This window comes from Aquarana catesbeiana, linkage group LG07 (genome assembly GCF_042186555.1).
Source record: "Aquarana catesbeiana isolate 2022-GZ linkage group LG07, ASM4218655v1, whole genome shotgun sequence".
In the NCBI taxonomy this organism is placed as follows: domain Eukaryota; kingdom Metazoa; phylum Chordata; class Amphibia; order Anura; family Ranidae; genus Aquarana; species Aquarana catesbeiana.
In genome coordinates this window covers 5,306,525-5,320,485 of record NC_133330.1, presented here as the reverse complement: position 1 = coordinate 5,320,485, position 13,961 = coordinate 5,306,525, and the positions used below count along the sequence as shown (strand labels likewise).

At 44.6% G+C, this 13,961-nt stretch overlaps 1 protein-coding gene across 1 annotated transcript; it reads right to left on the bottom strand.

Moving 5' to 3' along the window:
* Positions 1-11,364: 11,364 nt before the first annotated feature.
* On the bottom strand, positions 11,365-12,300 carry LOC141102473 (olfactory receptor 1G1-like). Its single transcript, XM_073591412.1, has one exon. It carries the CDS (start codon positions 12,298-12,300, stop codon positions 11,365-11,367), a length of 936 nt encoding a protein of 311 aa, XP_073447513.1.
* Between the last annotated feature and the right edge of the window lie 1,661 nt (positions 12,301-13,961).

Genomic DNA, 13,961 nt, shown 5'->3' with positions numbered 1-13,961 from the left:
TGTCAGTGGGAGGAATAGTGCTCCATCATTGGTATCAGTGGGAGGAATAGTGCCCCATCATTGGTGTCAGTGGGAGGAATAGTGCCCCATCATTGGTGTCAGTGGGAGGAATAGTGCCCCATCATTGGTGTCAGTGGGAGGAATAGTGCCCCATCATTGGTGTCAGTGGGAGGAATAGTGTCCCATCATTGGTGTCAGTGGGAGGAATAGTGCCCCATCATTGGTATCAGTAGGAGGAATAGTGCCCCATTATTGGTATCAGTGGGAGGAACAGTATGCAGCCACTTGTGTCAATCAAATTCAGCCACTTGTGCCCATCATATGCAGCCACCATGCCCATCAAATGCCGCCACTTGTGCCCCATTAAATACAGCCACTGTGCCCATCATATGCAGCCATTGTGCCCATTGTATGCAGCCACTTGTGCCCAGCATTTGATGAGCACAGTGGCTGTGTTTGATTGCACAATGGTGGCATTTGACGGCACAGTGAGGCTGCAATTAATGTTTTTTTTTTTCAGAATTTTTCAGTTTGTTTACACCCCCTAAAAATTTTGAGCACCAGCCACCACTGTGCGACGCCAACCTTGCGGTGCCACACCAATTTCCAAAAGTAGTTCCTGCACTACTTTTGGCGACTTCGGGGGCGACTTCAATAGACATCTGTGCAGGAACCCACAAAAATGTCTTTCAAGTCGCCCCCCCACCCCTCGAAGTCGGACTGAAATGCGGCTTTGAAAATCCTGCGAGTTCAGATGAAGTCGCACGATTTCAAAGCCGCGTTCAATGTGAACGAGAGCTTCAGGTGTAAGACCAGCTTCAGTCTCAAATTTTGCCCTCATTGTAAAAGTAAATACAAATAAAATGTAATATAATAAATATAAAAAATATAATGTACCGGTAATTAAGATACATTGAGAATGTTGCAATAAAAGGCAATCCTGGCCGACTGAGAGCCCGAGATTTGTAGATGTGGGACCAGGGATGATCACTTTGGAATGCTTCGGGGAGAATCGGATATTTAGAACAATTCTCATTCATTTCTCGGTATGTTTGGAGCGGCGCAGATAATCCTCCGACTTCCCTGAGGAAATAATAATAAGAGGTAATAATAATCATCTGTGCCGAGAGTATTATTCAGTAATTATGTTCTAAAGGGATTTACATTTTAACACAAATTGAAAGGAGTTGTGTACACCCTCGTGGTTTACATTCTATGCATTAAGGTGAAAAACCTTCTGTGCAGCACTCCCCCCCCCCCCAGACCCCCTCTTTTTACTTACCTGAACCCCGATCGTTCCAGTGACGAGCCCAGCAGCTTCAGCCGCTGTCTCGGGTCCTCATTGGATAGATTGATAGCAGCAGGAGCCATTGGCTCCCGCTGCCTTCAATCAATCCTGTGACACGGTAGCCGGGGGGGGGGGGGGGTGGTCGAGTCCTGCTGTCTGTGCCAATGGACGCAGCAGCAGGACTCGGGAACGTGCCCGCACAGGTGCCTCTATGGAATGCGGATCTCCATGGGGGCACCAGAAGAAGAGGAGGAACCTGGAGACCCCCAGAAAAGGAGGATCTGGGGCCGCTCTGTGCAAAACCCTTACGCAGAGGAGGTAAGAATGACATGTTTGTTATTTAAAAAAAAAAGAAAAAAAAAAAAGAACCTTTACAACCCCTTTAACCACTTGCCTACCGGGCACTTTCACCCCTTTCCTGCCCAGGCCAATCTTCAGCTTTCAGCGCTGTCACAGTTTGAATGACAATTGCGCGGTCATGTAACGCTGTACCCAAATGACATTTTTATCATTTTCTTCACACAAATAGATCTTTCTTTTGGTGGTATTTAATTACTGCTGGCTTTTTTATTTTTTACAACAAAAAAAAAAAACGACCGAAAATTTTGGAAAAAAAAAAAATATTTTTTTTAGTTTCTGTCAGTAAGTTTTGTAAATAAGTAATTTTTCTCCTTCACTGATGGGCACTGATGAGGCGGCACTGATGGGCACTGATAGGCAGCAATGATGGGCACTGATAGGCAGCACTGGTGGGCACTGATGTGTGGCACTGGTGGGCACTGATAGGTGGCACTGATGGGCACTTATAGGCAGCACTGGTGGGCACTAATGGGTTGCACTGGTGGGCACTGATAGGTGGCACTGATGGACACTGATAGGCAGAACTCGTGGGCACTGATAGGCGGCATGGATAGGCAGCACTGATGGACGGTACTGATGGGCATTGATTTGTGGCACCGATGGGCATTGATGAGCAGCACTGATGGGCATTGATGGGCAGCACTGATAGGTGGCATTGATAGCCAGCACTGACTGGCATCACTAATGGGCACTGATTGGTGGCACTTGTGGGCACTGATTGCTGGCACTGGTGGCACTTTATTGTAATCAGGGCACTGATGATCACTGATGTCTCGATGTCCCATGTGAGGAGATGGCGCTAATCACGTCTACTGGCCACACACTCTGTCAGTGTGAGGCGAGGAGAGCCGATTACCGGCATCTCTGTGTTGACATGTGACAGGCTGTGATTGGACACAGCCGATCACATGGTTAGAGAGCTGCGGCTCTTTACAGAGATCGGGGTTGTGCTGTGCTGCGCGCCCCCATATGACGTCCACCCAGAACGAGAGCCACACCGTCCCTTTGTCATTTGACAGTGGACGGGCGGCAATCGGTTAATTGGTCCAGTGATGTGCATGAGAGCAGCGTCTCTCCCAGCTCTCTCCCTCCTTATTGGATGAGAAATAACAGTGTGAGCCATTGGCCATTAGGGAGGTAGTCGGGGGGAGAAGAGCCATGCTCTAGGTGTCCCCTAGACACACAGAGCCAGTTCAGGAGCGAGTGCCCCCAGAGCAAGCAGCTTGTTCCTCGGCTCCGCTTCTGCTTGATCACCACTTGCAGCTACTTGTTGCCGACCTTTCGCTTGTTTACTAACGACACTTCTGCTTGACCCCCTACCTGCTATATCTGCTACTGGACCCCCGGCGATCCTGAGGACTGCGACCTGGCACTAGCATGCAACAAAACCCATCCCCACCATCAGGAGCTCTGGTGAATACTGGTTAGTGCTTAGACCCCGCACCTCAGGTGAGCCCACGTCATCCGCCTAGGTGACCTGCTTGTGTACTTTTCCTGCTGGTCAGTGGGAGTCTCTCTACTGCTATAGCTACTGATCTCCGAGTCTGACGCCTGACCCCTGACCTCTGACCATGGCAGCATGTAAATATTTTTAAGCAATTTAGCAAGGTAACTGTGACAGACTCACCCAGGACAGAGGGTTTTGGAGGGGACTGATTGCTGGCCTCTTGCCTACTGATAATGGACCCTGGCATTTGGGGGAACGGTGCTCTTTGTGAACTGTATGCCTGGGGACCCTTGAGGTGATGTTGCTTTAGATTCAGGTCCATGTCCCCCCAAGACACACAGACTCTAGGGACCCTGGATATGCCATATTAGAAACAGTGACTGAGAAAATGTATATTGGATTACTTAAAATGGGACAGTAATATTTATCCACAATATCTCCCAGGATATATGTAAAGACTATTCTTGGTTTGTTTGATTCTGAACTCCACATGTTAGTTGAGAGAGATGATCACATTGGCCTTTAGAACTGGGTAGGAGCCGGACAGTCTCTTCATACTATAGTTTGTTGCCTACTAGGCTGGGGAGGGGGGGAGATCACTGTTTGTATTGTTAATTGTAATTAGCTCCTGTATATATTTGTGTGTCATCTCCAATAAATCAGTCCATGTCAGCAGCTAAACATGTATCGTCTTGTTTTGTGCTTGTGAGCGGTTGGAATATCTGATATTTATATTCAGACTGGGAGGAAGTGGTAAATGACGAAAGCACTCAAGCAGGGTGTGGGACGTTCCATTACAGTAACCAACAATTTTCTTTTTTTTCTTTAAATGTATGCAATGTGAGGCGACTCTCTAATTAGGCAAATTAGGCGGTCGCCTAAGGCCTCGCACTCACAGGGGCCTCGCGGCCGCCGAATTCGCCTGTTCTCAATCACTGAAGTTGACGACGGCGGCTCCGCCTACCCTCACTGGGACTCTGTGGCTTAGGAGCTGACGGACAAATCAGATACTGCCCGCAGCCTGAGGAATAGCGGCCTCATCACGGAGCGTCCCAGTCCATGGAGCCTCATGTGTAAGTTTTGCCTAAGGCCTCACAAAGCCTAGAGCCGCCTCACAGGGCAAAGCGACATAAGGTAACGTCGTTTCGCCCAGCCGTGCCATTCTGCCACGGTACAACTGTGGCAGCTGGTCGGCAAGTGGTTAATAGGAAAGCAGAGGGACTGGCAGGAACACCAGGGATTTCACACAAAGGAAGGAATACAAAGAGAACAGGAGACTTCTTCATACCAGCACATGGTAGAGTAGCCACATATCAGGAATATGAAATGCCGGCTTTATGTATTCCCTAACTAGTTATAGACACTGGGCGTGCTACACATACTTACAAAACTTCCCCTGAATACTTTGGGGCGTGTGTAGTACGCGCCTCCTTAGCTCTCCACCCCTGCATTTGGCAATTCTCACAGTCATTTTGACATTTGGGACTGGTTTTAATTACACAGGATTAGATCTTTCAGATTGGCTGCCTTTGATACAGTTGACCACCCCCACCTCCTCCAAAAACTTGACTCCTTTGGTCTTCATGTCCGTACTCTTCGTTGGATCTCATCCTACCTATCCCAGGTTGGCTGTTTAGGCTCTACCTATCCCACCGCATCTTCAGTGCCACTTACAACTCTACTTCCTCCTCTCCTCTTCCTTTCTCTGTCGGGGGTCCCCCCAAGGTTCTTTCCTTGGACCTTTCCAATTCTCCATCCACACCTCCTCCCTGGGTCACCTGATAGACCTCCCATGGCTTCCAATACCACCTCTACACTGACCACACCCAAATCTCTCCTTCCACCCCTCAGCTCACTCCTTCAGTCTCCATCACTCTTACTTTAAAATTGCTTGAAACAGTGCCAAATTATGAAAAACAGGGTGAAATATTAAAATAATAATAATAATATTCCACAGTAGAGCACCAATATCCAAATCCAATCTCACAGAAAAAAAAGTCCATACAAAATGAAAAGTAAAACCCCAAATTGTGAAAAAAAAGTGTATCACTATAAAAACATCCACCACATGTCCTCCACCGCAGTGTGCAGTGCAGGTTCCACTCCCTTAACCTTTTCGCACCGGCGCCTCCCGGCCCTTTAAGAGATTTATGATGTCAGGAGGTGAGGCGTGGCTTAAGTGCATGTGACCGTCGTGATTGGCTGTCACAGTAGTCACGTGATCCAAGAGCTCCTGACTGCTGCTTTTTTCGGTTAGGTGCCGGTGACGGTGTTGGGAGAGTGCACTGCTTTTGGCACAGCTGTTTGAACTGCAATTCATGCAAATACGCGGCCCCTTGGCGCCAAGGACCAGGTGCTGAGAGGCTGCATATTTGCATGCGGCCGGCAACAAGGGGTTTAGAATAATGCTCACAGATGGTGTTGCCATTCATTCTCATGACAGGCAAATAGCACTTATGTTGATATAAAATGCCCGGAAACTCTATTTCCCATCCAGATGTCATGAAGGTATCCAGAGAAAAATCGGGACAACGCATCCAATAGTGTAAAAAGGTGCAAGCTTTATTTAAAAGTTATTCACTTACATCAACAATCAAAAGTCCATAAATAAAATCAATGTCAGGCGTCACAGTGCTGCGATCTCACCATCCCTTATGGATCAGAGCGGCCACTTTCTGAATCAACGTCCTGACGTCACATCTGGGTTCCAACGTAGCCCCGCCCCGACACGTTTCGTCACATTTGACTTTGCCATATTATGGTACCTGAAAATCTCCATAGGCGATGCTTTAAAAGGTGAGAAACAAAAAGGGGCGCCTACCAAGTGCAGTATGTTTAAAATAACGATTTATTAGTAGTATAATCAGCCAAATGGCTACTCACATGACAGTAGTGAGAAACAAGCATGGGTGTCTCAATATGGGGTGTGCGGTCACTCTGTAATCCAGGGGTACGTCCTGAGTGTAGTCTCACTGAGCTGAACTGATCCTGGATGATGCAGGGGGATCCAGAGGATGGAGCCAGCCGACCTGGGTTCTGATGGGCACCGATGAACATGTTAGCCGGCCTGTGATGGAGCCTACCGGCCTGTGTCTTGCTCAGCGTCGGCGTGCGTGTCAGCATGGAACGCACTTGGTGCGATCCGGAACCGGAAGTGACGTTGGGGCGTGTCAGATGACGCATTTCAAAGCTTCCGCTTTTTCCTCAGATCTCTTGCTTTAAAAGCCTGTACAGCTTACCAGTTTAGAGTTACCAGTGGCAGCCGATGAAATTTCTTTTTGGGGGGGTGGGGCGGCAAACAGTATACCACCCCCCCGGTCGGTAGCACTTACCCCATCACCAGCGGGTTCCCCTGCTCTGCTCTCCACGGATCATCCTGGCGATGGCGGCCGAGGCTTCCATTCCCTCCCTCCTCCTCGGCGGCCAATCTGGAGTCTTCTCTTTTCGGCCAATCGGAAAACGGGTCTCACACCCGCTTCTGATTGGCCTGATTGAGGATCAGTGTTTCAACAGCAAATATTCATTCGCTGTTGTAACACACCTGGGTGGGATCGGAGAGCATTCTCTGCGACCCGAGACCACCTGATTTTGAAGCCTATTAGAGCCCCTGGCTCTAATCCGTGCTTAAAAAAAAAAACACGGCCGCTGTGATTCATATGCCCGGTGCCCTGAAAGGGGCCGGACACATGAATATGGGCGGATGCTATGCATGAATCTATCCATTGCATATAGGGGGGAGGTGTGGAGAGAGGGGGCGGGGCCCGGGCGCCCCTAATGGACGCACTTCCACTGAGAGTTAGACAGGAGGTCTGGTTCTAGAGTTATTGTGATGTTCACAGTGATACCTCATATGTGTGGTGCAAATGCCCAATGCATGCAGGACCTATCTGTGCATTCGAATTTGCCCATGAGCACAGGGGAGTCGGGGGCACTTTAGATTTTTTATTTATTTATTTATTTTTTGTTTTGTTTTAACACTGTAGCTTTATTTTTTTTCAACTTTATTGTTATCACAACAGATAAACATTTCTTGTGATAGCATGGTGGGCTGCAACCTCTTTATGGCGATATCATATGATGGTGGCAAGTGGTTAACCCCTTCACGCCGACCATGCGCAAATATGCGGCCACCACTGGACTGGGCTTTTTGCGGTGAGGCCGTATATTTGCGTATCTCCCTTTTGTGCTGGGAGCACGCTTCTTGGTGGAGGGAGAGCTGCTTCTGCTCCTCCTCCTCCTGGGTCTGCCCCGCCCACACTTCCCGGCAAGTGTTCTGCCTAAGAGAAGGGTATGTGTGTGGGCTGGTAGTTTGAAAAGGCTAACCACCCATGTGATTGGCGCAGTACACATCCAACCCACACAAGTGTCAGCAGTAACAAGATTCTCTGCTGCAGGGTTCTTCCTTAACCCCTGCAAAGGGCATGAGTGGGGCCTCATGGCTAAATTTATGCCTAAGGCCTCCCAAAGCTTAGAGCCGCCTCTGGTTGATATTGTCTGCAAAATTTGGGGTATTGTAATATCAAGCTTCCCGGTAATGACAACCATGGACTGTGCCTGTGCAATGTGCATGGGTGCAGTCACTTGTAGTCTCCGCCCACCAGGGGCGTAGTCACTTGTAGTCTCCGCCCACCAGGGACATAGTCACTTGTAGTCTCCGCCCACCAGGGGCGTAGTCACTTGTAGTCTCCGCTCACCAGGGGCGTAGTCACTTGTAGTCTCCGCTCACCAGGGGCGTAGTCACTTGTAGTCTCCGCTCACCAGGGGCGTAGTCACTTGTAGTCTCCACCCACCAGGGGCGTAGTCACTTGTAGTCTCCACCCACCAGGGGCGTAGTCACTTGTAGTCTCCACCCACCAGGGGCGTAGTCACTTGTAGTCTCTGCCCACCAGGGGCGCAGTCACTTGTAGTCTCCGCCCACGGCGTAGTCACTTGTAGTCTCCGTCCACCAGGGGCGCATATAATGGGAATGCAAGGCAGGGGCATAATTGGAAGCCAACCCAAATTAAAATCCTGATCAAGGACCCGCATGGCAGGAGAGCAAATAATAATTACTTTAATGAAATTCACAGATTTAAAAAAGACTGGAAACTATTTTTGACATTAGCATGTTAGAACAAAGTTAATATAAAAATAATGAATTATTCATTTTTAATGATTGCGTTTAAATGTACTTGAAACAACTATTTATATATGTATATATATATATATATATATATATATATATATATATATATATATATATATATATATATATATATATTTAAACTAATGCTTGTATATAAGGAACACAAAATCAATACATTTAGATGAGCATGGCTAGTATGAATTTTTCATCCCAAAGTTTCAAAACAACTTATAGAGCTTTGTAAAACCTGACTTAAACAGAAAATTATTTATTTTTCTCAATAATGTCAAATAATTGATATTAAACCTATTACTAATTTGGATGTTTTCTTTAAGGAGCGTGACACATTTCTTAATTCTGTTGTTCTTTTCTCCATAATGGACATACCTGTTACAGCGTGTATCCATATGGGGTAACGGGTATTAGATATTATTTGTTTTTCTTGCTGAATCTACTTTGAAAAATGTGACAAATATTGTTTTTGGATTGTTTAATGTTATTATTGTTGTTTGCTCATAAAAAATTCAATACAAGGTCTAACTATAAATGATTGCTTTAGGATTTGATTAAAATTTTTGGGATTTTTGCTAGACATGTGCACTTCCAAAAAAAGTGTTTGTTTTCGTTTCATTCATTTTTTTTGGTTTTTCGGGTCATTTGTTATGATCGCAATTTGTAAATTTCTACATTCGTACATTTGTAAATTCGTAAATTCATACATTCGTACATTCATAGATTAGAACATTCGGAAATTTGGAAATTCAAAATTCGAAAATCCAAAAACCTGAAAATTTGAAAATCTGAAATAGTAATTAATTATTAAAGTATAGGTATTGGAATTTCCTTTCAAACTTGTCTGTTAGTGAACGTAACGAATACGAATTTATCTGAAGTTACGAATTATCTGAATCAACGAATGCCGCATCTAAACAAATGGAACAGAACAAATTAATAATAAATAATAATAATAAAACATTTTTATTATTATTGTTATTTATTATTATTAATTCATTACGTTTTATACATTTAGATACGGCATTCGTTATTTTGGATAATTCGTAACTTCAGATAAATTTGTATTCGTTATGTTCACTAACAGACAGATTTGAAAGGAAATTCCAATACCTATAAATTAATAGTTAGTAATAGTTAAGTTATTATTAGTTAATTATTATTTCAGATTTCCGAATTTTTGAATTTATGAATTTACAAATTTACGAATTTACGAATGTACCAATTAAAAAATTTACGAATGTACAAATTTATGAATGTACGAATTTACGAATGTGCGAATGTACGAATTTACAAATTTTCGAATATTCAAATTTACGAATATTCGGAAAAAATCGTTAAACGGAATTGTCGAAATTCCTTAAAAAAACAATTTGGAACTAAACGAATTGCACATGTCTAATTTTTGCCTTTGTTAAAATATTACAATAAAACAAATAACGAACATATAGCAGAGCGGAGGAGCATAAATTGATAAAACTATTCGAATGACATTTTATTAAAAAGATGGACAAGTCCCTTTTATCACATGCTGAAGTTGAATTAACCATCCGGCCCAATTCTGGCACTTCGCTCCTACATGTAAATATCATCTTTTTTTTTTCCTAGAAACTTACTCAGAACCCCCAAACATTATATATATTTGTTTTAGCAGAGACCCCAGAGAATAAAATGGTGGTCATTGCAACTTTCTATGTCACACGGTATTTGAGCAGCAATTTTTCAAACATGATTTTTTTTGGGGAAAAAAAAAACAGTTTCATGAATTGAAACAAAAATAAAAAAACAGTAAAGTTTAACATTGTATAATGTGAAAGATGATGTTATGCCAAGTAAATAGATACCCAACATGTCGTGCTTTAAAATTGCGCACACTTGTGGAATGGCGCCAAACTTTGGTACTTAAAAATCTCCATAGGTGACATTTTAAAATTTTTACAGGTTACATGTTTAGAGTTACAGAGGAGGTCTTGGGCTAGAATTGTTTCTCTCGCTCTAATGCACGCAACAATATCTCACATGTGTGATTTGAACGCCGTTTACATATGTGGGCACGACTTACGTATGCGTTCGCTTCTGTGCACGAGCACGCGGGGATGGGGGCACTTTAAAAAAATGTTTTATTCTTTATTTTACTTTTGTTTATTTATTTTTTTACACTTTCTCTTAAAATGTTTTTTTAATCACTTTTATTCCTATTACAATAAATGTAAACAACCCCTGTAATAGGAATGGTGTGTGACAGGTACTCTTTATGGAGAGATGTGGGGTCTATAAGACCCCACATCTCTCCTCCAGGCTGGAAAGCCTGAGATAAGAAAAATAAATAAACACTCTCGGCCTCTCCAGCCGAGTCCGAAATCTCTATGATCAACTTCCGGCGGTGACCGATTCGAACTCCGGCTCGCTGATCGCACGGGCGAGACCGGAGAAGCACCGGAGGGCGGTGGGAGAGGGGGGAATGTCCCCTCCCACCGCCTGTAAGAACGATCAAGTGGCTGAACTGCAGCTATGATTGTTGTAACGGTGCACAGAATTAGATCTGGATGATGCCTGCAGGCATCATTCAGATATCATCACTGAAAATCCATGACGTCATATGACGTACTGCCGGCGCCAAGTGGTTAAAGCACATGTGTCAAGCACAGGGGCCGAATCCGACCTGCCAAGCCAGTTCATGAGACCATCGCACCTCTCCTGCAGCAGTGGCACCCCCCTTGCCTCCGCTCCCACCTTATGTCAGCAGTGAGGAGGACAGAACTCCTGTACCGGGTTCTGTGCTTCTCCATGCAGCCGAGGAGAGGCTTTTCTCTGCACCCCCCCCCCCCCCCCCAGCTCAGCGGTTGGCAGCAGAGAGAAGGACAGAACTCATTTGCCAGATCCTGACCAAGAAAGATATAATTATCTATAGTAATCATTATAATGAAAATAATACAATTCTGTGCCAGTTGAATGGAGGGTCGTACACCGCTGATATCATCCACAAAAAACTTTATTGGAAACTGCTGAGACAGAACACCATGGCAGATACAACTGGCCCTTTGAGGGCCACCATAATGCCGATGTGGCCAACAATTAAATTGGGTTTAACACCCCTGGGTTAAAAAGGGTCAATTTTTTTAAACACAAAAGTCATCGATTTAGCTTGTTGAGGCACTGCAAAGCTTTGAGAAGTGCTCTCTTAAGGTCTTTGTTCCTTATACTGTAGATCAAGGGGTTAAGTAAGGGGTTAACAAGGGCATACAACACAGACACCACCCTGTTAACAGTAAACAGATTACTGGTTGTGGGGATGAAGTAAATGAAAATAATTGATCCGTAAAAGATGAAGACCACGGCAAGGTGAGACGTGCAGGTGGAGAAAGCCTTCATCTTTCCAAATTTGGTTTGAATCCTGAGAACCGTATTGAAGATATGGACATATGGAAGAAAGGTGATGGCGAAGGCTCCTAACCCAAGAACGCCACCAACAATCAATATGACTAATATATTGATGTAAGTGTCAGTGCATGAAATCTGAAACAAGTGTGGAAGATCACAGAAGAAGTTGTGGATGGTGTTTGGACCACAGAAGGTCAACCTGAGGGAAAACAATGTATGGACCAAGGAATAAAAAAAACTAAGAACCCAAACCACGGAGGCCATATAAGCGCAGAACCTCTTGGACATAATTTGTACATAACGTAGAGGGTGACAGATGGCTACAAACCGGTCGTAGGACATAGCCGAGAGCAAGAAGAGCTCTGCACAAGCAAAGTAGATAAAGAAAAAGATTTGCGTAGTACAGGCGGGAATGGTTATTGATCGGTTTTTGGTGACCAGGTCGTAGAGCATCTTTGGTGCGGTCACTGATGAGTAGGACGTGTCTAAAAAAGCCAAGTTTCCGAGAAAGAAATACATCGGGTTGTGAAGCTGAGAATCTGTGAAGACCAAATAGATAATTAGAAGGTTAATGATGAGAGTCATTAGATAGATGTGGAGAAAGGCCACAAACAAGACACTTATGGTTGATGGACGGTCAGATAGGCCAATAAGAAGAAAACTGGTAATCTCGGTGAGGTTTTTCATTGTATTAAGAACCCAGCCCCACTAACTCAAGACAAAAGCTGTGCATTGGTCATGGCAAGGATCTATAAAATGTAAAAGTACTGTATGTGTAGAGCACCACATTTTCTGCATCTATCTGCTACAAATTTGCTCTCCAGCCATAAAGATATATAAAATCCCACAGTCCCTATGGGGGAGGGGAAACCCCTCTGATACTCAGATCCACATCTGTACGTTTGCCGCATCACAAATCTCCAGACATTAATTATAATAAAACAAATACAACGTATTACAATTGTCCTTAGAGTCATTAATAATCTCTAAAGTATTTGCTTCTAAAGTTTGCTGCAAATAACTTTTCTTGCCAGACTTATTTGTCAAGGTCGGTTCATTGGACTCAAAATTTTGTTTAAAGCATAGAGAAATTCATTTTTTTCTAGTTTTGGATAAAGTTACAGCAGACCTCCGCTTCATCTGAGCACCACAAAGCTAAAATGCAATTTAATTCATTTTTAATATTCAAAGCAAACTCTCCCATCCATTCATATCTCCATCCATCCATCTATATCTCCATCCATCCATATCTCCATCCATCCATCCATCCATCCATCCATCCATCCATCCATATCTCCATCCATCTATCCATCCATCCATCCATCAATGCATTCACATCTCCATCCATCCATCCATCCATCCATGCATTCACATCTCCATCCATCCATATCTCCATCCATCCATTCATCCATATCTTCATCCATCCAACCATCCATATCTCCATCCATATCTCCATCCATTCATCCATCCATCCATCCATATCTCCATCCATCCATCCATCCATCCATCCATCCATCCATATCTCCATCCATCTATCCATCCATCCATCCATCCATGCATTCACATCTCCATCCATCCATCCATCCATCCATGCATTCACATCTCCATCCATCCATATCTCCATCCATCCATTCATCCATATCTTCATCCATCCAACCATCCATATCTCCATCCATATCTCCATCCATTCATCCATCCATCCATCCATATCTCCATCCATCCATCCATCCCTCCATCCATCTATCCATCCATCCATCCATCCATATCTCCATCCATCCATATCTCCATCCATCTATCCATCCATCCATCCATCCATATCTCCATCCATCCATATCTCCATCCATCCATCCACATCTCCATATCTCCATCCACCCATCCATCCATGTCTCCATGCTTTACTTTGCTGAGAAATCACTTTGAAAAACACTTCCCCTAGCATTTCCATCTTGAGTAAGGGCAGGTGATTTAGGGTTGCCACCAGTCCGGGATTCACCCGGACAGTTCGGATTTCGAATCATGTGATCGGGTTTCAGGCGGACACATTATTCAGACCGGGCTGTGGCTCCCCAAGTAACCAAGATAGTCACACACAAATCTGTTGCCATCCAGGCGCTGCGGGTGTCTGTATGGGGGCAGGTTTGGCATCACTGGGGGGGGGGGGGGGGCAGGGTGATGATGTCAGCAATAGCAATTTGGCCACAAACACTGTTCGCTGCAGCACGCTATGCGCACTACATGACTACTCTCCTTGGGGCGCCTAAAGGTGCAATCTGGACAGCTCCCTGTCTGATCCCTTAGGACAACCTTGCCTGTCTCTTGTTTCTGGTGAACCTTGAACTCCTCCCATG